The following is a 23758-nucleotide window of genomic DNA, read 5'->3' on the forward strand; positions in this document are numbered from 1 at the left end:
TTATTACGGTAACTGTCAACTTGCCATACTGTTGTGATAATTTTTTGTCTTTGTTTTTTGCACATTAGTAAAAAAATAAATGTACAATTTGCTCATACTTCAAAGATGTCATAAAAAGACTATTAGACAATTACTTCCGATAGACACCACTAACCCATTCAGGTTTTCTGTGGGAGCTGGTTGATGTGAAACTCTATAACAGCATTTCTTTGGTAGATGATTTATTAGATAAAACTTATTACATAATCCACATTGTTTACTGATGACTGTATTTGTTGATTTCACTCTCAATGTCTTTCATACTTTGTAAAACTGTAATTAGTTTATTTTCATCCATCTCAAACTGAACAACCTCAGTATTCTGAAATTAAAAAAGATGGCCAGGATCAGTTCACATGCGAATAACATAATCAAGATGTCTGACATTCTAACAAAGTACAGCCCATAAATTTATGTTAACAAAGATCCAAACTGCAATATACTTTTTTCAACCAAATAAGGAACAATGTAAAACTTGTTTCATCAGAGAACAATCTATTATCCAAAAACGTTTAGTAATTTTTGGATATGCCTAAGAAAATAATGATTATTGTAAAGAAAGGTTCACTAATGAATATGAATGTTCATGAATGAAATATTATTGTCCTGTTACCACATTAATGACACAGTCAGTCCTAGACTTCCATATATATCAGGCAAAGGGGCTTGAGGACTGATAATGATATGGGGCGAGGGCTGATACAAAAGGGCGAGGCTTGAGGACTGATAATGATATGGGGCGAGGGTTGATACAGAGTGGGATATGGAATTGGCTGTAAGGTAACTTTTTATCATATACTGCTCTATAACATCAAAATTATTAGCAATTACAAATGCTACACACAGAAAATTTATTTTATATGAGCTTAACTATAATCAAATTCTACCGTAATTAAAACCACACTGAAAAGGAAAGTACATACAGACAGATAAGCAATGAACATGTGTGCAACCAGTTTGAGGTGTGATTTTTCTGAAAAGTGTTGATCCAGAAGTTTAACAAATATAGCGCTGGCCAGGTAGATATGACGAATAGCCAATATCACAGACAAGTATGTGATAAATGGTATGATTAAACAGGTGTGTTATAATCAATATATTTATATGAGAATACCTTAGAGATGCTGTTTCCCTGTAACTGCAGTTCCATGATGGCTGTTGGTTCGTTTATTTGATCCACATTTTTTGACTGTGATTTTACATCAATTCTCCAAGAAACTTGTTTTAAACTATTGTTCCAATTAGTATCAACCACTAAACTGTCGTGTATTTTGTTCTTGTGTGATTTCCAGAACCTTCGGAATGCATTCGCTTGTCCTTCCGTTAGAGCTCCCTCTCGACGTTTTGTTTGAGACACAACAAAAGCTTCTAATTGGTTGAAATCCATGTCAGCTGAAACCATATTCTGAAACCACATTTTAAATAAGGGATTAATTCAGGAATAGAAAGTAAGTACCCTTTTCTGAAAAAGGGGAAAATATGCACTCTAGGTGCATGACCCGCCGGTGGGAAGGGTGGCCACAGGCCGGAGCCAGGGGGAGAGTAAGAGAGGGGGGCATGGATGACATCCTTAATAATTGTTTCTTGCTGTTCATTATAGACGCTTCAAATTGACCACCGAATATGCATTAGAATAAAGTGTTTGTGTGACTGTTATGATATTGTATATCGTAAACAGGGCTAGCTGTAAACAGTGTTATTGTATACTGTAAACAGGGCTAGCTGTAAACAGTTTTGTAAAATATCAGCTGTGACAAGTAACATGAACACAGGAAAAAATGAAATAAATCGCTTCGATGTGGAACTGTTCGAAAATATAAACAAAAATAGCAGAATAACTGAAATAGGGGAAAATAAAGCTGAAATAGGCGAAAATAATGCCAAAATTGGAGAGGGATACTGACCCATATTCGGCCATAAAAAGGGCCTGTATATATCCATGTAAATACATCTGTATGTGATGCTTATGTTAAAATTCTGCATCAAAGATTCAAGAACAAGTTTGAAATGAAACAAACAAACTATTGTGAGGTAATCCATTGTCTCCTACCAGTAATGAATTCTTTAGCACACTGTGCACTAACCCTTTGTCTGTCTTACCACTATGATTTCATTGAAGTTTCTCTAATGATTGTATTCATGTTATTCTAATAAAGTCACTGATTTTACTCTAATATTTTATTGATATTGCTCTAATGTCATTGTTGTTGCTCTAAATTAATTGTAATCGGAGTTGACTCCTAGGCTGTGTCGAACCCGCCGATTTCCTAAGTTCTACAACTGTATAGTGTATTTTTCTCTATATTGTTTGGCGAGTATATGGTATCTAAAATAAAATTATAAAATTGATATTATGATGTCACTAATTATACTCCAATTAATTTATTGATGTTTTCACTCTTATGGTGCCATTTTTTCCTACTCTAATGATGTCACTAATTTCCATCAATGCTGTCTTTGATGTCGCTGTAATGACATTAATATTGCTGTAATAATGTCACTGATGTTGATGTGATGATGTCATTTTGAATATGTCACTTTAATACTCTATTGGTGTCACTTATTATACTTAAGTGATTGTATTGATGTTGCTCTGATATTATTGGTTTGCTGTTATAATGTCACTAGTGTTGCTGTTATAATGTCACTGATTTTGCTGTAATAATGTTACTGGTGTTGCTGTTATTATGTTACTGATTTTGCTGTAATAATGTCACTGATGTTGCTTTAATAATGTCACTGATGTTGCTGTAATAATGTCACTGATGCTGCTGCTATAATATCACTGATGTTGATGTAATTATGTTACTGGTGTTGCTGTAATTATGTTTCTGGTGTTGCTGTAATTATGTTACTGGTGTTGCTGTTATTATGTTACTGATGTTGCTTTAATAATGTCACTGATGTTGCTGTAATAATGTCACTGATGTTGCTGCTATAATATCACTCGATGTTGCTGCAATAATGTTACTGGTGTTGCTGTAATTATGTTATTGATGTTGCTGAAATTATGCTACTGATGTTGCTGTAATAATATCACTGGTGTTGCTGTAATGATGTCACTGATGTTGCTGTAATAATGTCACTGATGTTGCTGTAATAATGTTACTGGTTTTGCTGTAATTATGTTACTGGTGTTGCTGTTATTATGTTACTGATGTTGCTTTAATAATGGCACTGATGTTGCTGTAATAATGTCACTGATGCTGCTGCTATAATATCACTGATGTTGATGTAATTATGTTACTGGTGTTGCTGTAATTATGTTACTGATGTTGCTGTAATTATGTTACTGATGTTGCTGTAATTATGTTACTGATGTTGCTGTAATTATGTTACTGATGTTGCTGTAATTATGTTACTGGTGTTGCTCTAATGTCACATATGTTGCTGTAATTATGTCACTGATGTTGCTGTAATAATGTTACTGGTGTTGCTGTAATTATGTTATTGATGTTGCTGAAATTATGCTACTGGTGTTGCTGTAATAATATCACTGGTGTTGCTGTAATGATGTCGCTGATGTTGCTGTAATAATGTCACTGATGTTGCTGCTATAATATCACTCGATGTTGCTGCAATAATGTTACTGGTGTTGCTGTAATTATGTTACTGATGTTGCTTTAATAATGTCACTGATGTTGCTGTAACAATGTCACTGATGTTGCTGCTATAATATCACTGATGTTACTGTAATAATGTTACTGGTGTTGCTGTAATTATGTTATTGATGTTGCTGAAATTATGCTACTGATGTTGCTGTAATAATATCACTGGTGTTGCTGTAATGATGTCACTGATGTTGCTGTAATAATGTCACTGATGCTGCTGCTTTAATATCACTGCTGTTGCTGTAATAATGTTACTGGTGTTGCTGTAATTATGTTATTGATGTTGCTGAAATTATGCTACTGATGTTGCTGTAATAATATCACTGGTGTTGCTGTAATGATGTCGCTGATGTTGCTGTAATAATGTCACTGATGTTGCTGCTATAATATCACTCGATGTTGCTGCAATAATGTTACTGGTGTTGCTGTAATTATGTTACTGATGTTGCTGTATTTATATGTCATTGATGGTGCTGTAATAATGTCACTGATGTTGCTGTATTTATGCTACTGATGTTGCTGTAATTATGTTACTGGTGTTGCTCTAATGTCACATATGTTGCTGTAATTATGTCACTGATGTTGCTGTAATAATGTTACTGGTGTTGCTGTAATAATGTCACTGATGCTGCTGCTATAATATCACTGATGTTGCTGTAATTATGTTACTGGTGTTGCTGTAATTATGTCACTAATGTTGCTGTAATAATGTTACTGGTGTTGATGTGATTATGTTACTTATGTTACTCTAATAATGTCACATATGTTGCTGTCATAATGTTACCGGTGTTGCTGTTATAATGTTACTGGTGTTGCTCTAATGTCACATATCTTGCTGTAATTATGTCACATATGTTGCTGTAATTTTGTTTCTGGTGTTGCTGTAATTATGTTACTGATGTTGCTGTAATTATGTCACATATGTTGCTGTAATAATGTTACTGGTGTTGATGTGATTATGTTACTTATATTACTCTAATAATGTCACATATGTTGCTGTAATTTTGTTACTGGTGTTGCTGTTATAATGTTACTGGTGTTGCTGTGATTATGTTACTGATGTTGCTGTAATTATGTCATTGATGATGTTGTAATAATGTCACTAATGTTGCTGTATTTATGCTACTGATGTTCCTGTAATTATGTTACTGGTGTTGCTCTAATTTCACATATGTTGCTGTAATTATGTTACTGGTGTTGCTGTTATTATGTTACTGATGTTGCTTTAATATTGTCACTGATGTTGCTGTAATAATGTCACTGATGTTGCTGTATTTATGCTACTGATGTTACTGTAATTATGTTACTGGTGTTGCTCTAATTTCACATATGTTCCTGTAATTATGCTACTGGTGTTGCTCTAATTTCACATATGTTCCTGTAATTATGCTACTGGTGTTGCTGTTATTATGTTACTGATGTTGATGTGATTATGTTACTTATGTTACTCTAATAATGTCACATATGTTGCGGTAATTTTGTTACTGGTGTTGCTTTTATAATGTTTCTGGTGTTGCTGTAATTATGTTACTGATGTTGCTGTAATTATGTCACATATGTTGCTGTAATAATGTTAATGGTGTTGCTGTAATAATGTTACTGGTGTTGCTGTAATTATGTTACTGATGTTGCTGTAATTATGTCATTGATGATGTTGTAATAATGTCACTAATGTTGCTGTATTTATGCTACTGATGTTCCTGTAATTATGTTACTGGTGTTGCTTTAATTTCACATATGTTGCTGTAATTATGTTGCTGGTGTTACTGTTATTATGTTACTGATGTTGATGTTATTATGTTACTTATGTTACTCTAATAATGTCACATATTTGATGTGATTATGATACTTATATTACTCTCTGATGTTGCTGTAATAATGTCACTGATGTTGCTTTAATAATGTCACTGATGTTGCTGTAATAATGTCACTGATGCTGCTGCTATAATATCACTGATGTTGCTGTAATAATTTTACTGGTGTTGCTGTAATTATGTTACTGATGTTGCTGTAATTATGTCACATATGTTGCTGTAATAATGTTACTGGTGTTGCTGTAATTATGTTACTGATGTTGCTGTAATTATGTCACATATGTTGCTGTAATAATGTTACTGGTGTTGATGTGATTATGATACTTATATTACTCTAATAATGTCACATATGTTTCTGTAATTTTGTTACTGGTGTTGCTGTTATAATGTTACTGGTGTTGCTGTGATTATGTTACTTATGTTGCTTTAATAATGTCGCTGATGTTGCTGTAATAATGTCTCTGATGTTGCTGCTATTAGGTTTCTGGATAATGTTACTGGTGTTGATGTGATTATGATACTTATATTACTCTCTGATGTTGCTGTAATAATGTCACTGATGCTGCTGCTATAATATCACTGATGTTGCTGTAATAATGTTACTGGTTTCGCTGTAATTATGTTACTGGTGTTGCTGTTATTATGTTACTGATGTTGCTTTAATAATGTCACATATGTTGCTGTAATAATGTCACTGATGTTGCTGCTATTAGGTTTCTGGTGTTGCTGTAATAATGTTACTGGTGTTGATGTGATTATTATACTTATATTACTCTAATAATGTCACATATGTTGCTGTAATAATGTTAATGGTGTTGCTGTAATAATGTTACTGGTGTTGATGTGATTATGATACTTATATTACTCTAATAATGTCACATATGTTGCTGTAATTTTGTTACTGGTGTTGCTTTTATAATGTTACTGGTGTTGCTGTAATTATGTTACTGATGTTGCTGTAATTATGTCATTGATGATGTTGTAATAATGTCACTAATGTTGCTGTATTTATGCTACTGATGTTGCTGTAATTATGTTACTGGTGTTGCTCTAATTTCACATATGTTGCTGTAATTATGTTACTGGTGTTACTGTTATTATGTTACTGATGTTGATGTGATTATGTTACTTATGTTACTCTAATAATGTCACATATGTTGCTGTAATAATGTTAATGGTGTTGCTGTAATTATGTTACTGGTGTTGCTGTAATTATGTTACTGGTGTTGCTGTTATTATGTTACTGATGTTGCTTTAATAATGTCACTGATGTTGCTGTAATGATGTCACTGATGTTGCTGTAATAATGTTACTGGTTTCGCTGTAATTATGTTACTGGTGTTGCTGTAATTATGTTACTGGTGTTGCTGTTATTATGTTACTGATGTTGCTTTAATAATGTCACTGATGTTGCTGTAATAATGTCACTGATGTTGCTGTAATAATGTTACTGGTTTCGCTGTAATTATGTTACTGGTGTTGCTGTAATTATGTTACTGGTGTTGCTGTTATTATGTTACTGATGTTGCTTTAATAATGTCACTGATGTTGCTGTAATAATGTCACTGATGTTGCTGTAATAATGTTACTGGTTTCGCTGTAATTATGTTACTGGTGTTGCTGTAATTATGTTACTGGTGTTGCTGTTATTATGTTACTGATGTTGCTTTAATAATGTCACTGATGTTGCTGTAATAATGTCACTGATGTTGCTGCTATTAGGTTTCTGGTGTTGCTGTAATTATGTTACTGGTGTTGTTCTAATAATGTCACATATCTTGCTGTAATTATGTTACTGGTGTTGCTGTAATTATGTTACTGGTGTTGCTGTAATTATGTTACTGGTGTTGCTGTAATTATGTTACTGGTGTTGCTGTAATAATGTCACATATCTTGCTGTAATTATGTTACTGGTGTTGCTGTAATTATGTTACTGGTGTTGCTCTAATGTCACATATCTTGCTGTAATTATGTTACTGGTGTTGCTGTAATTATGTTACTGATGTTGCTGTAATTATGTCACTAATGTTGCTGTAATAATGTTACTGGTGTTGATGTGATTATGTTACTTATGTTACTCTAATAATGTCACATATGTTGCTGTCATAATGTTACTGGTGTTGCTGTCATTATGTTACTGGTGTTGCTCTAATAATGTCACTGATGTTGCTGTAGTAATGTCACTGATGTTGCTGTAATCATTTTACTGGTGTTGCTGTAATTATGTTACTGGTGTTGCTGTAATAATCTCACTGATGTTGCTGTAATAATGTCACTGATGTTGATGTAATGATGTCACCTATATTTCTTATTCTGATGTCACTTTGTTACACTATTGTAGTAACAATGTTACTGATGTTGCTTTTTGTTATGATGTCATCTGTGTTCATGTAAAAGGATGTTGGCAGTTGGCACAAAGAATGATATTCGGTGTCGGAAGTGTTCAACTGTCAGATGGGCGTGTTTGTTTATATGTTCACAAGCTCTTGCCTTCATTAGTCCTGAGAACCTGGATACAAGTCTGTTGAATTCTTCATCATCCATTTCTGGGTATATCTGACTCTTTAAGAATTCGTCTGAAATCTCATCTTCTTTGTAATATGTTCTTCTTGCTAAGCCATTTAGCAAAGCTATCGTGTTTTTCGTCTCTTCCGCCATTTTCCTCTCATGTGACTGCAGTGCGTATCTCTGAACTTTGATTGGTTAAAAATTGTATTTACTGCGTTATGACAAAATGGCAGCCTCCGTGTCGTTCCCTTTGCAAACATCGGCTACCGGCATCATGCAAGAAAACGCATCGGTTGAACAAGAACAAGACGCAAACTTAGCATTAACTGACCTTGATAAAGGTGAACATTTAATTGAATGTCTCAATATAGACATTTCATCTCTTCACTGTTGTATCAGTTCATATCTTCACATACAGTGTGTATAAAATGGGTTTTTTCTACTCTTATAACTTATTATGCATAGGTGCAAAAAACAAGATTGATACAGAGTAGAACTGACATTTGTCCAAGCATTTCTGTCAAGTCTAAATACTTGTCTTACCAGGTTTTAAAAGATCTCTTCATTATGAATTGATTTCCCAGTTTTATTATTGGTGTTTCCGGTAATGCCACATGATGATGTCTGTATGTTACAATAATTAAATAATATCTTTGATAATATTTTAGATTCTGATATAAAAAAATCTTAAGATCGGTGGCATAACAATAGCTAAGTCAGCTGCACTGATCAGGTTTTTTTATGATTGTTAAATGAAAAAATTGTTTGATAATTATCACATGTTTATAATATGGATGTGTTTCTCTTTTATGTATATTTCATCTCGAGTTTTTCGGTTTTATAGGCCTCCGTTCTGCCAAGCCTGGAGTCCAGTGTGAATCTGTTATCCGTTTTCCAAGACTGTTTGAGAAATATCCATTTCCAATTCTCATCAACTCAGCCTTTCTCAGGCTATCTGATGTCTTTAGGGCTGGGTAAGATAGCAATCAGGTTGACCAAATAACAATCCATTTTGCTAATAATTGTTGGTCAGACCATTAGGATTATGTCATTAATTATATTGAGATATCCCTATAATCCAGTTATACTTTATATATATATAGTATAAGTGAAGTAACTCAACTGAGGGTGAAGTGGGTGCTGCTGCATATATGTTAAAACTGTACTACAAGAAGGATAACCTTAATTATGATAGTGAAATACACAGAAACCTGTGATAGTATTTCTACTTTAAAGGCCAAAATTAATGTTGGGTTATTTGGATTTATTCAGTGAACATGAGCGAATACTTCAATGAACAAAATATTTTTGGTATGTAGCATTTTAATCGCACTTGAATTTTTACAACAACATTTTAATGTACAGTTCATGGTACTGATATTAGGAACTGATTCATGTATATAAATAAACATATGCTGAAATAGCATATTTCTGCTCAAAAAAATGTTTATCCTAAAAGTAACTTAGTGTCAGAAAGTTTGAAATAAATTTCACACTTTCACCTTTGACCTGTAGATAGATTTTTTTAGGAAGAGTGATTCTAAAACTTATTCCATTCTTTGACAGTATTAACAGTTAAATGTTTTTCTCTTACAGAAACAACTTTCTGAGATGGTGTATTCTCAGAGTGACACTACAGAGTGAGAAACATCTAGACAAAATCCTCAATGTGGACGAGTTTGTACGGAGGATATTTTCTGTTATACACAGCAATGACCCAGTGGCTAGGGCCCTGACTGTCAGGTTTGTATACATACAGAAATGACCCAGTGGCTAGGGCCCTGACTCTCAGGTTTGTATACATACAAACCTGTGACTTAGTGGCCAGGGCTCTGACTCACAGGTTTGTATCTACAGTGATAACCAAGTGGCCAGGGCTCTGACTCACAGACTTGTATATATATACAGTAATGACTCGATGGTCAGGGCCCTGACTCGAGGCTTGCATATATACAGTGAGGACTCAAAGGCCAGGACCCTGACCCATAGGTTTATAGTGGCATAGGCATCACCTTGTGATGTAAGTGTTGAATTATGATTGATATTTGGCATTTATGTTCCATGGGGTTCCAACATTGATGCAGGTGAGTCAAAACAGAAGAAATCAACTTTGGAACAAAATATTCGACCTGTTCTGGACAGCAACAGTTCGTATCCAACAACAGATTTTGGAGAACAGCATCGCTTGCCTATTTGAAGTTCAAATTTTCAAAAAGGGAAGCTATGCTGTTCTCCCACATCTGTTGTTGAATAAAATATTTTGATATTTTAGGTATTTTTTGTATTTAAAGATACATGTTATGGTTAATCCCTAGATTTAAAAAAAATATACCATAGATATTTCCATGTATACTAATTTGGTAAGTAAGATACATAAAATACATAATGTATAATCTTCAACATATCATCGTTTGAACAGCTCGAATGTGTTTCTGTTGAATAGAACTTTGGGGAGCATGGCTAGTGTGATACCGGAGCGTAAGACAGTGCACCACACCATTGTCACTGGCCTCGACTCCAACGATCGTCTTGAGGTAGACGCAGCTGTGTTTGCAGCAAAGCGGTTTGCAGCTCAGTCACAGTAAGCATGTAGAAGAAACAATAGACTATTTCAGTGTACACTGATATGTAACTTCTGAAAAGAATGTTTTTAACTCATTTACAAATAAGAAGTAAATCATACTTTTTTTATATAAGATAAGGGAATACTTTATATACTGAATAAAATGACAGTTAAACCATTTGACCACTAAAAAAATCAACCACAAAAATATTGTTTTAAGAAAGAATTGAAATAAGAACTGTAAAATAACAATTATAGATTGTAAATCTTGTACATATTTTATACATATTGTCCAAATAAATCTGTGTATCTGATTATTCATTCTTCACTTCCTAGCTTTTGTCATGGTTTATCTTTAGCACGTTTGCCGCCAACATCTGTAGTAAGATAGCGACTATGATAGAACAGATAGCCACACCAGTGGACCTGAAGCTGAGACTGATCCCCATCCTCCAACACATGCACCATGACGTGGACACTGCAGCAAAGGTACAACACACTTATACTAATCCATTAATATTTGGCTAACACTTATATTTCTGTATATATTTCATAAACAAAAAAGTTCATGTACTGGAAAAGTACATATTGAATGTTCAAACGACATTTTAATATGGGCACTGGTTACTTGATTCAGGCCAGAGGGGTGTGTCAGGATCTACTTGCCAAATTTCCTGCTCAGAAATTCATGACCTTGACCCTGCACACAATGACACAACTAGCTGCTCAGTCATTGGTGGATATCCAGTCACATGTGCAGTTGCTGATGTCCTGTCTGAGGAGAGATCCCAGGACTGTGGTCAAGTTTGTCATCCTAAGAGACATGAACAGCCTGGCAAGGAAGACTCCTCACTTGTGGACACATACATCTGTGGAGGTAGGGATAGACACTAGCTAGGGGTATTTTCATTTCCTGTAAAAGTGGACATTTTCATAATTGTGTTTACTCTTCAAACTCTGCAGTGTAGAAATTAAAAAATAAAATTGTGTTTGCAATACTCATATTTTTGCTTAGGCAATCATTTTTTTATGTTGTGAATTTTACCAATAGGAGTTATCTCCCTTGCCCTTTCAGTAGCTACCAGTACAATGAACTATTATAAACTGACTGGCCAGTTTGGTTAAAGGGGCTGGTCGGGGACAAAAATGTCATATTTGCTAAAATGGCATACACATGTTTAAAATACCTTCTTATGAAATATACCGATACAAATTTTGCCGAAATTCACTCCCTAAGAGTAAAAATTATAATTATATTAAAGAAATCCTAAATCGTCACCTGACAGTCTAAAACTCTCAATTGACCCAGATCAGTGATGTAATTTTACCGCACGCGAGTCATCAACAAGGCCAAATGTAAACATCGCGGCGAAAGAAAAAGATGCATGCAAAAGTCATGACAGGCACGAGGTATCAATACCGTTATATATAACAACAACATATAGGTAGGAATACTACACTTGCATCATACATGACCCTTGAAAACAATTATTTATGTATAGTATTGCTGTCTTGTCCGCTAGTTGAGTCCGACATGGTACATGACGGCGTGCTATTGTTGTTATCTTCACTGCCTCACTTTCGAAACAACCACGTGACATATATAAATAGATCTGCGCTAAATTTACGCGGGGCATCCTCAAGATTTCAGTGGTCAAAACTGGACATTGCAAGCAGAACTCGACCATCATATTGCCGTGATATAACTTTTGGAAGGCCAGAGAACGCATTTACACCCGTTTATTTTGTATTTTTTTCCCCGACCAGCCCCTTTAAATACAAAGCTTTTTTTTTTAACAAAAACATTAAAATAGAGTAATCAATGATGAATCTAGGATTATTACTTATGAGTGCTGGGGACCCATGTTTGTGTAAATTGTGAGTCCCATAAGTAGGTAATGCAGTAGTGGTTAATGTTCCTCTTATCCAGTCAAACCTAGGTGATACAAATCATATATAACAGCAGGAGTATCTTAACTAGCATTTAATTGATGTTTTTGACATAATACAAAAAGCTCTAACTTCATATAGTCTAAAAATAAGAGAAAAGGAAGGGTGTAGATTTTTTTTTTTATATATACTACTGAACAAGTATACAACTGTCAATGACCAAAAAAAAGCAGCTTCACATTTTACTCTAGAACTCGAATATCAATATATTCATGTGTTATGTTGATTTTTTTTTATAATGAAGTTGTGGTAATTTCTTCATATAAATCAATTTGACCCTGATTGATTGTTACAACTCAATTGCCCTAATTGCGTGATATCCTTTGCCCACAGGCCCTGTGTGAGTTTGTGTTGTCAGCGGAGTCCCTTGCCTTGAAGACTGCTGGTGTAGAGGTCTTGTCCACCCTGTCTGGCTCTGTGGCCTTCCAGCTCTACATGCAGAAAGATGGTAACTCATAAATATTGCTCTTAACTATCTACTCAATTCACAGTATCAAGTTACTGCAAATTTCTTAATGAAAATTTGAAATCACCAAACGAACTGTCAACAAGACGATATGTATATTTCTTGTTCTCATACATCCGAAAAAAAATTGGCTACCTAACTGAATTCATGATTTAACTTCTAAAGACAACTATTGGAAATATATATATTTCATGATCTCAATTGATTAACTGTATAGAAATTTTCTATCACACATTTGAAAATGAGTGCATTCTAATTAAGACTTCCTAGTAAATGTGTTACAGTTTTGCCATATTCATGTTTTGAAAAGTATGTGCAATGATATACATTATGTATTGAATTGACTTATGGGACTGAAGGTCGATGGTTACAAAAAAGATATACCTAGACCTCAGATGGTCAAACAAAGAATCAATTTATTACCAGCCCATAACATATTGTCAAAAATGATTTGTACCGTACCATATTGAAAATATTAACATCCAGAACTGGTGAATTACAAGGTATCTGTTTTATGTTGTAGTGTCGGAGAACCAGATGAAGACAATTCTAGAGGTCTGCAATCTGTGTTACCTCTGTGACAACGCCAGTCTGTCAGCCTCAGCCACACACTTCTTCACAAACGTTGCCATCTGTCACAAAAAGAGTAGTAAGTTCAATCAGTTAACAGAAATTTGGGATCTCTGAAACATGGATTGTTTCCCTTTATACAGTATGGAAGTTTTCATGTACCTACAAGGTGGCGCACACTGAGCCTTCAATATTGCTATGACATATTCCAGGGATGCAGAGAGCGAAAGTGAGCATTATGCTAGACCTACGAAGTACAGACGACTCACATATATCAGCCTCAGGACTTGTGTCATCCTTAGATTAGAACCTGTGCTAGACTATTGGGGCCAAATCCAAATCTAGTGTATTGGTCAAGTATTCTACCAAGTAAGAAAAATTGATAGCAAGTGAATAGGTTTTAAATGTCAGTACTATTAAGGATAGAAATTGTAACACAACAAACTTGAGGTGATTTAGCTACATTTCTGTTTTCTGCAGACTGTCCTGTATGGAATCCAGATGAGAACATTGTGTCTGGTGCTCGCCTCTCTCTCACAACTCAGATCTGCCTGTCTGCCTGGAGTGCTGATTCACAGGACCAGGCCGCTCTCAAGGTAACACACAAACACCCACATCCTATTGTTAGGGAGTGGCTTTAGGTATTTATATAGTACAGTATATGGAGATTCTTCTAATTTGTTAATTCATTATTGTATATTGTCATTATTGCTGAAGTTCTTCAACTAAAAAGAAGTATGTACTGATGTGAGTGTAGAATTGTAATTGTAAGGGAATCGACATCAAGACTCACAACACAGGTGGTCCAAATGTTAGTATTCATTAGAGGAATTAAAAAAAATATTCATTCATTGTGTGGGATTAAATATTAACAAGTGCACAAATGTGTGTAAGTTTGTATGTTAGTATTACAGCAATGGAAAAATACAATTGCCAGACATGGTTTCCAACTTGTGACCTCTGAACCCCAGACATAAGTGTATAGTTACATGTGTCAAGGTGTTTGGGCCATAGTTTGAACAACAGTGTTTCTCCGCGTTACAGGTTTGTCTTCACTGTGCTGTCCGTCTGGCAGAGGTCTACCCTGAGACAGGCCCTTTCTTTGCTACAGAAATAGTGCAGCTTCTAGAAATGGCCAATGGTAAAAGACTTCCGTTTACTTTAAAACCTTGTATTTCTTGTAAATCATTTTGTGACACTTAACAGAATTTAAAGTTAGGTGTATAAACTCTACAGAATTAGCAGTATATACCAGTAGATTTTACCTTAACAGAATTTATAGTTAGGTGTATAAACTCTACAGAATTAGCAGTATATACCAGTAGATTTTACCTTATCAAAATTTGACAAGGGATGGTAGCCATTTGACAAAATTATCAACCTGAAATATCTTTATACTTTGTTGGTTTTTGGTATAATTTTGCAATTTAAAAAGTATTTATATTATAAGTTCAACCAATTAATCCTATTTTCATGTCTGCATGAATCAGGACTGATTGATTATTTGGACATCTTTTTTCTCAGATCAACATGGACATTTTTGGTATATTAAAGTTGTATTTCTGACCCTAGATAAGAACTGTCTAATGCTGTGTGAATGCCTAGCAGCCATTGGAGAACAGAATAGTGATGTTATTTTGGACATCGTGCCACAGCTGCTCTACATATTCCAGAATCTCAGCCAACAACCAAAAGTGTCAGGTCAGCTCAAGGTTAGTACAGGGGCTTACTACAGTAAAATTTGTGTACATACACATCTATTGACGTCATCACATATTTTACAGAAGTCCATGCTGATGGTTATTGGTTATTGGTTCAAAGCATTTTGTCAGTTGAGTCTGAAGTCGGGGATCTCAGTTTAGACTTTATAGGTTTTTATGTTTATGATAAGAAATGTTGTAATTGAAAACTCCATGTTTGCTTTTTCATGTGTGTACTGTGATGTGATCATTTGTTACCTGTGACATCACAATGGTTGATTTGAAACATGTTACATATCCAAACTTGATGTGAATGTGTTATTTCACTGCATAGCAGTCTGATGATATAATAATTAAAAGGAAGTAAGGACCTCATCTCATAGATACTTGCTTGAAATCATCTGATTTTATAGTTGGACTGCTTTGTACATGAATTTGAAAAGTGTAGCAAACTATTTTTTTGTATTTTCAGACTTACATTGGCACATTGCTGTTCCAAGCTGCCGATGGTAAGCCTGTCCCAATGAATGTAAGAGAGCTTGTGATTGGGTGTATGGAATCCTCCACTAGTCCCTGGTTTGCTTATAAACTGGGTCGCCAAGCCATGCGGTATGGACAGTACCACGTGGCTACGGATCTATTCAGCATGCTGTCGCGGAGGGTGGCATCAGAGCACTTCCACTTCTGGATGCTGGGATTACACGAGATCTGTGATGCTGAGGCTCACCTCTGTGACACTGGAACAGGAAGTGATGTCATCAGGATAGATGATACCATGATGCATTACCAGAAGGGACTAGCTGCTCTCAAAGTATAATAACTATTTATCATTTGATAATTGCCTTTAGAAATGGAATAATTTTAAAAATTTAGAATTATTCAAATTTAAAGAATGCTTGAAATAAAATTATCTTCATTCATCTATTACCACTTAGTCTGTTTCTTAAAAGAGGCATTGTATTGCACCGAATGCCATATACATGTACAAGTTTAAATTGAACATTTTTATTTCGAAAACACATACATTTGTATATTTCATTTACAAAGAAACAGTTATAAATTCAGACATGTTCGATTAAGACACCCTTGAATTCTGTGTTGTAGGCAGCAGCAACACCCAACTCCCCACTCCAGTTCCAGTGCTGGTATGTACGTCTGAGGACAGAACTGCTCCAGGCCCACTGCCAGCTGGTGCGAAACTGTAACACTTTTCGCACCTGTCCTCCACCTGCAATCTCCACCGCTCTCGCCATGTCACGTGGTCGTGAGATCTCTCGCTGTGGCCAGATCCTGTCTCAGGTCAGTGTCATCTAAGATAGTACACAGCAGTTTTGCACCATTACTTGAAAAGTCATTGTTTAGTATCAGTTAAGTAACCATTAGTAATCACATTTGATGTTGGGATGAAATATTGTGGGGGAATGAAAATATGGCATAGAGACTTCATTAATTTTGTATGAAAGTAAACATGAATGAGGAAGCATGTCATTCCTTGTATTCTACCTGATCACTTCAGATTTCTCTATGTTTGATACGGCTCAGTTTGAATAGAATCTCAAATCAGTGTGATATGGGACTATTCTTATACTCAGATTCTGATATTTTGCTTCAATTCAATTCTGATTTGGAGTGCATAATTACCATTTAAAATCTCACATTATGTAATATTTTTGAGGTACTTATCTTTTTGTTTGAAGTGTTACTTTTTTAATCTGTTGTAAAAACTATGTGAGTTACAAGAAAGATGGGTTTTTTTGGTCACATAACTTGGGGTTTAGGATAAATACGGCCCTGATCTTAAACATGAATATCTAATTTTATATTTATTGTACTGTAGCTCAACAAGAGTATGGGTGACTACGAGAACCTGAGCACCAAGTTTTCTGCCCTGTACCAATCATCCTTTGATGCTGACCCGCATACACTGAGGAACATCATTTTGTATCCTTACCAAACACTAACAGTACTTGGAATCACATCATTCTTTCTTATACTGTACATTCAAATTAAGTCCCTTTCATGCAAGCCACTGACACTAGATTACCTCCCTTATACAAACCCTTAAATTTTGGGTATAGATCCTGGCGGACCTGCAAAAGTTTATGCAGGCCTTGCAAGGCTTTGTTAAGGCTCGACTGAAAACAGCAACAGATTAATAGGCCAGATCTTATTTCCTAAACAAACAACTCTGGTTCAACCATTTCAACCGTTTGGATCGCGATAAACGAAAGCGGCCTAGATCTGACCATTTAGTAATACATGTATATAAATTTCGGTCATTATAGTTATAAAAGATTCCAGAACAAAATTTATTTCTGAAATCCCTTGTGTTTATTTTTGTTTTCAATTCAGATATCTAAAATGCCTGATTTATCTCTGGTAGGTTTTTCAGTGGTATCCTGCAGTAATGTTATTTATAAGTTGAAAATGAATTTTCACTAGCCTCATAATATGCCAGTTTACTATCATCTCTACAGTATAACCTTAACCTTGTTCAGACTCCAGCAGTGTTGTGAGGTGATGAAATCAGCAATATTGACTGTTGTCAAGCCAGACTCACCAGGGTATGGTCTTAGTAAAACAGATACAACTTTTGGGCTTTGGTTTAAATTACTTAATAATAAATAAATTTACGTCTATTTATAGTATTAGCAGAGTTTTTTGGGGTTTTTTTAAATATATGTTAAAATAAAGGCAAATATGATATTGAGAAGTGAGATAATCATTATTAGTCACAGAATATTATAGTATAGTTATTTACATAATAAAAGCTTACCCAGATACATTTTACAGACAAGTTACAGAGGGTGCATTAAACAGATTCATGAGTAAGATAGAATAGTTTGTATGTGATTTCAAAATGTCAATGCTATTTTTTGTGTCAGGATGATCACACATATAACTTAGATATCCTCTGACTGCAGGTGTCATCAGCAGATTTGGATGCCAACAACTTCTAGCCACAAGGACCAGCTTAGTAAGGCAGTTCAGCAAGTACAGCTAAACATAGATAGCTTCTTACAGGCGGATCATGGTCCAGCTCTCACACACAAGGTAAACACTACATAGGTACTCCAGGCTCTCACACACAAAGTAAACACTACATAGGTAATCTAGGCTCTCACACACAAGGTAAACACTACATAGGTAATCAAGGCTCTCGCACACAAGGTAAACACTACATAGGTAATCCGGGCTCTCACACACAAGGTAAACACCCCATAGGTAATCAAGGCTCTCGCACACAAGGTAAACACTACATAGGTACTCCAGGCTCTCACACACAAGGTAAACACTATATAGGTAATCCAGGCTCTCACGCACAAGGTAAACACTATATAGGTAATCCAGGCTCTCACACACAAGGTAAACACTACATAGGTACTCCAGGCTCTCACACACAAGGTAAACACTATATAGGTAATCCAGGCTCTCACACACAAAGTAAATGCTACATAGGTAATCCAGGCTCTCACACACAAAGTAAACACTACATAGGTAATCCAGGCTCTCACATACAAAGTAAATGCTACATAGGTAAGCCAGGCTCTCACACAAAGTTAACACTACATAGGTAATCCAGGCTCTCACATACAAAGTAAATGCTACATAGGTAAGCCAGGCTCTCACACACAAGGTAACTTCTATATGTAGTCATGGTTCTCTGTCATAATGCATTCTACATATGTGATAGTCTCTCATATATTTATATAGTTACAAGAGCCTCCCTTTCATACATTTATATATGTAATAGTCCTTACCCAACACTGGTGTACAGTTATGTGTTTAACAGGTGATTCATTTTCCAGCACATCAAATTTTACTACTCTGTGTGTATATGTTTGTGTCGTATTCTAGCACATCAACCTGTTACTAATTTGTGTGTTTATATTTTTGTGACACATTTCAGCACATCGACCTGTTACTACAGGCTGTGAAGGGTTTCATACAGGCCACTTTTAGGTTTCCCAGGTTCTTCTTCCAGCGTCTACAGTGCACCACACTAAAGGTAAATAATCCTGTTTACAGAGAAATCTAATTTTCCAGAACAGCTATTTCCAACGTATGCCGCATGCATTTGTTAAGTGATCTTAATATCAATTTCATGGAAATGGTGTAAAACCTGACAGTAAGTATACATTAGAATTATTCTCCTGTTGTCTTTCTAAACAGTTTTATAAGTTTATGGTTTGTTTGTAGCTGGCAGTGTCTCCTCAGCAGAATGCCCAGATGGAGCCTATCCTCATCCACCACGACACATTCCTCACACTCAAGGTAGAGGGCATCGTCCAGCATGGTCAGCGTCGCGAGCTGTACCGCAGTGTGGGTCAGGTTCGACTGACCGTCACAACCACACTGGTCAACAGAAACCAAATTAGCACAGACTCCAAGGTACATGATTATGATAAAATAAAGAAATCAGACTTCAACATGTAAAGGGAACCGAGTCAGTTGGTTGATATAAATTTAGTATGTAGGACACAAAATCACCATGATCTTATTAGAAGTGATCAGTGTATGTTTGTATATTGAAATATTTACATTTGCATGGCATTGTCACTAGATAACCTACTTGAAAGCTGTGTCATTGATGAGACTTTAAATGACATTCACCACGAGACACAACTCTCATCCAATCATCAGTCGACAATACGCAAATTTGTGCAGACTGTCGATAAGGCGGGAATTTTATTAAATTTTAAATATAATTTGTAAATTGAACAAAGTGAACGGCGGAGAAAACGTAAATATAAGGATTGAACTGTTTTGTATGGCATTTTTGTTCTATTTGAATGACACACCTTTGCAAACAAATCATAATGCGCTAGTGCACATGATGTTGTTTGCTTGCAAAGCTGTGTTATTCATATAGATCATAAATGCAATACAAAAACAGTTCAGTGCTTAATTATGTTTTTGAAATATTTCTATAATGATGTATTTTAATTATCACAAACAATTTTTTAATACCTTATAGCTTTAAAGCATCATTAGTCATTAATGATAAAAGTTGCAGTGTAAAAAGCCATGATTATCCACTTTTATTTTATCAATCACATTTCCACTTACTGAATCACACTAACTTGAACTGTACTGTACATATCAATCACTCATTGTCTTTGTGACCTTTTGACCCAGCAGATGAACGACTCCCTGACGACAAACACCTTGAGCCAGAGTGTGTCGCCACACAATGATTACTTCAGTGTGAGTTTCCTACTGGCGTTTCCTATCAGTGGAGTACACTCTGTGTCTATAGAGGCAGCAGTGGAGGATCGGGACGGAGCTCTCTGGTGCACCGGCCCAAAGGTCTGCATCACTGTAAAGTCTTACGACGACGCCATGATGAAGAAACCAAAAAGTGCATCCGTAAGGACTTCATTTGGGCAGATGCCTGGACACTCGTGATCATTACACAGAGTTCATTTTCTGTGATGAAACCAAATGTGTTCTTGTTTGATGGTGACAGAAATTAGGCTTTTCACCAGAGGAAATTTAGTTCAGATCTGATAATGTAATGTTGAAAACATGAACGTATGACATGTATCTTGCATAATCTGAAGTTGTGACCATAGTCCTTGAGTCATAAACAATACAGGCAATAATATACATTTGCTTCGAAAAGATTATTTTTTCACAATTTTTTGGATCTCATTTAATGGTATCCAGATGGAGGGAGATACTCAAATGTGGATGGAGGTTGGTGCACCGTCCATGCACGGGAGACAACATTTGTATGTGACAAGGAAATCTCGTGTCTTCTGGTCTCTTTAACTGGTAGGATCCTGATGGAAACATGACATTTGTTTTGAAATGTTACACTGAATTCATATGTAATAAAAACAGTGTTAAATTTATAAACAAGATTCTAGTCTAAATTTTACAGCAATCACATTAGAATTATTACAATGCATTTCTAACAGGTATGTGAATTGTGTTGTACACGTTTCTAACTGATCCTGCTGAAGACAGACACATTATTTAAACTGCTAACATTTCATTGGATTATTATTACCCAAATCGGGGGAAATCATGTATCAACCATATTCATAGCACAGCAACATTGATTCAACAAGGATGATCTTGTCAAAGGATAGCTTACTGGTATATAGAGAAGGCTTTATATGACAGACTACATCTCTAAAATTAGAAAGGAATTTGACGAGCTTTCATTTAGGATATATCAATGGTGTTTACCATAAATCCGGAAATGTATATGCATTACATGTAGTATATTGATGTTTTATTTCATATCGTTAATCTAGTATGACATTGTACAACAGGACGTTTGCTCCTGAACTGACAAGACTAACAAGAGGTCCAATGTGGCTGTATCACTCACCTGTTATTTGCATTTCAAAGAGTTGCAAGGTCAGACTTGGGCCAGGTGAAATCAAAAGTTGACCACAGACACTGCACCTTGGCATAAGTTTCCAATTAAAACTAATTTGGTGAAAATATGTTATATCTAGACAGTGTTGTGTGCCATTTTCAGATGAGTCAAAACAAGGGGTCAAAAGTCAAATTATCGTAATACATGTACATGCATGAGCATTTCTTGGTTCTTTAAATTCATTAACGAAATCTGTGATCAAATAAATATTGTGCTTTCCCAGATCATAACTTCTAAATAGCGAAACGTTTTCGCATTTAACTTGATGTATGTGTATACAGTATGTGTATACTGTATATCACCATTAGACTGTTTCATGTTAAAATCTCGAGTTCCTGCTTCCAAGGTCCTTCACTTTTATTGCTCAAAGACATCTTTTTTTTATCCTGACTAAACTCTATCAATACACACATCAACACTAGCCATGGTTTTCCCTTTTTGGCTTTGCATCCAGCCAGACAACACTGGTTATAGGGTTCAGTCTTTTACATGTGGTGACCATGGGATGAAGTCCCTTGGACAGGAACCTTCCAAAGGGCTAATATTCTGGTAGTATGATTGTGTATCATCTCAATATACATGGTTATAGGATGGGACCCAACATGTGACCTTGAAAGTAAGGCAGTGTCATTTATGTAAGGAAATGTCTCGGCATTCCAACCCAGGTACCAATTGGAAATATATCACGACTCTGCACCTTCTGAAATTGAAGGAGATTCTCAAAGTTTTTAAGTCATTACCGGTATACACATTTGACCCTGCCAGCAATCAAGTTTGACCTTTGACTCAAACACATTAAATTAGAAAAAACTAGAGACCCAAAGGGCCTGTATCGCTCTCCTGTATATGTTTAAAGAACTTGATAAGAGGTAAAGATATAGTACTTTATGGTAGGTACTGTATGTACTTATGAAATTTCAGAAAGATCCATCCAGTATTTCTAGCAAGAACAAACTTCAAATGTCAAAATCCAAGATCGCAGCCTAGTAGCCATCTTATTTTAATGAATACACCCTTATAGTTACAGGCACTACTAGCCAACTTGATGGAGACAAAATTAGGATAAAATCCCTTAATCCCTATGGTAGAAGAAGATTTTTAAAGATTTTACCTCTATTTCCCCTATTCGGCCCCACCCCTCTGCCCCCAGGGGCACCTCACCCACCATTTATACAAAACTGAGTGCCCTTGGCACAAGGATGCTCCAGACCAAATTTAATTTAAATCCTCTAATCCGTTCAGAAAGATTCACTGTTGGTCTACATATCATGCCACATAATTATGGTTCTTCAGAAAATTAAGCTTGAAATTTCAACATATTTTACCCTGTGGCTTTGAAAGTAGGTCAAGGTCATATATACGAGGAAACCTCATGACAATCATCCGAGGTACCAACTGGCCAAATATCAGGACCACAAGTCCTTCAATTTTCAAGATGACATAAGGATCAAACCTGCACCATACCACAAGGTCATGTCAGGTAACCAAAATATATGTTGGAGGGAATTTCTCACTCAGTTTTGACGTGCGATGGATATTCCAAAATATAGTATTCAGACCCAGTTATCATAAACATTGAAAATTTACTGTATATGGAGCTGCTCAGAATAAAATATCAAAGTGTGATTCATGAAGGTTGGTACCTTAATTTATCATGCATAATGGTACTGTGGGAATGGACTTGAGACAAATCAGAGTAGCTATGGAATTCAGGGGTTCAACATTTACAGGTCAGCTGTTCTGTTAAGCTTTGTGTGTTGAATATATAGTGGACCTTGGCGAGTTGATTATTGTCAAAAGTGAATTTTATCGGTTAATTACATTTTTAATGTGGACATTCACAAGTTCATTAATACAAGCCAGTTTTAGAGGATTTCTGTGGCTTTTATTGTGGACTTTGTATATAACTGGCAATTCTAAACCAGCTCACAAGGCACCAATTGCCTGGAAGTTTACTTAATCGACTTTTCTCCAGAAACAGAGAGCTTAGGATTATGGATGGAGCCGGACAGTTTTGGAAAACAAGAGGCCCAGAGGGCCTGTATCGCTCACCTGTTTCTTTTGTTACATGCAACTGACATATAGGTAACTTAAGACCGAATTTGGTAACTAGAACACAGACATTTTAACATCTCTTAACCCT

At 35.5% G+C, this 23758-nt stretch overlaps 2 protein-coding genes across 3 annotated transcripts; one reads left to right on the forward strand and one right to left on the reverse strand.

Moving 5' to 3' along the window:
* Positions 1-204: 204 nt before the first annotated feature.
* Positions 205-8148, reverse strand: LOC110445259 (COMM domain-containing protein 1-like). The gene is made up of 3 exons (XM_021489765.1): positions 7955-8148; positions 1154-1444; positions 205-361 (listed from the first exon to the last, which is right to left on the reverse strand). Exons 1-3 carry the CDS (start codon positions 8120-8122, stop codon positions 257-259), a joined length of 564 nt encoding a protein of 187 aa, XP_021345440.1. The 5' UTR covers positions 8123-8148; the 3' UTR covers positions 205-256.
* Positions 8149-8165: 17 nt separating this feature from the next.
* Positions 8166-21117, forward strand: LOC110445258 (integrator complex subunit 7-like). Of its 2 annotated transcripts, none has more exons than XM_021489763.1 (19): positions 8166-8313; positions 8817-8946; positions 9569-9715; positions 10416-10553; positions 10895-11024; positions 11173-11412; positions 12819-12933; positions 13475-13600; positions 14002-14117; positions 14566-14662; positions 15094-15233; positions 15694-16032; positions 16326-16520; positions 17059-17162; positions 17720-17785; positions 18146-18275; positions 19132-19230; positions 19422-19613; positions 20361-21117. In XM_021489763.1, exons 1-19 carry the CDS (start codon positions 8199-8201, stop codon positions 20628-20630), a joined length of 2889 nt encoding a protein of 962 aa, XP_021345438.1. In that variant the 5' UTR covers positions 8166-8198; the 3' UTR covers positions 20631-21117. The 2 variants fall into 2 exon arrangements, with proteins under 2 accessions (XP_021345438.1, XP_021345439.1); XM_021489764.1 differs by having other exon boundaries at positions 8167-8313; positions 20364-21105.
* Positions 21118-23758: the final 2641 nt, after the last annotated feature.

Source organism: Mizuhopecten yessoensis, unplaced genomic scaffold (genome assembly GCF_002113885.1).
Source record: "Mizuhopecten yessoensis strain PY_sf001 unplaced genomic scaffold, ASM211388v2 scaffold2137, whole genome shotgun sequence".
Classification (NCBI taxonomy): domain Eukaryota; kingdom Metazoa; phylum Mollusca; class Bivalvia; order Pectinida; family Pectinidae; genus Mizuhopecten; species Mizuhopecten yessoensis.

Bases quoted from the DNA above. Each gene is read 5' to 3' on its own strand.
- LOC110445259 (XM_021489765.1), bottom strand. From the start codon at position 8,122: ATGGCGGAAGAGACGAAAAACACGATAGCTTTGCTAAATGGCTTAGCA. The intron at 1,445-7,954 runs GCAAGAGCTTGT...ATGTGGTTTCAG, and splicing joins GGTTCTCAGGACTAATGAAG to AATATGGTTTCAGCTGACAT. The intron at 362-1,153 runs GTATTCTCATAT...TTTTAATTTCAG, and splicing joins AGGGAAACAGCATCTCTAAG to AATACTGAGGTTGTTCAGTT.
- LOC110445258 (XM_021489763.1), top strand. From the start codon at position 8,199: ATGGCAGCCTCCGTGTCGTTCCCTTTGCAAACATCGGCTACCGGCATC. The intron at 16,521-17,058 runs GTCAGTGTCATC...ATTGTACTGTAG, and splicing joins GTGGCCAGATCCTGTCTCAG to CTCAACAAGAGTATGGGTGA. The intron at 18,276-19,131 runs GTAAACACTACA...GACACATTTCAG, and splicing joins GTCCAGCTCTCACACACAAG to CACATCGACCTGTTACTACA.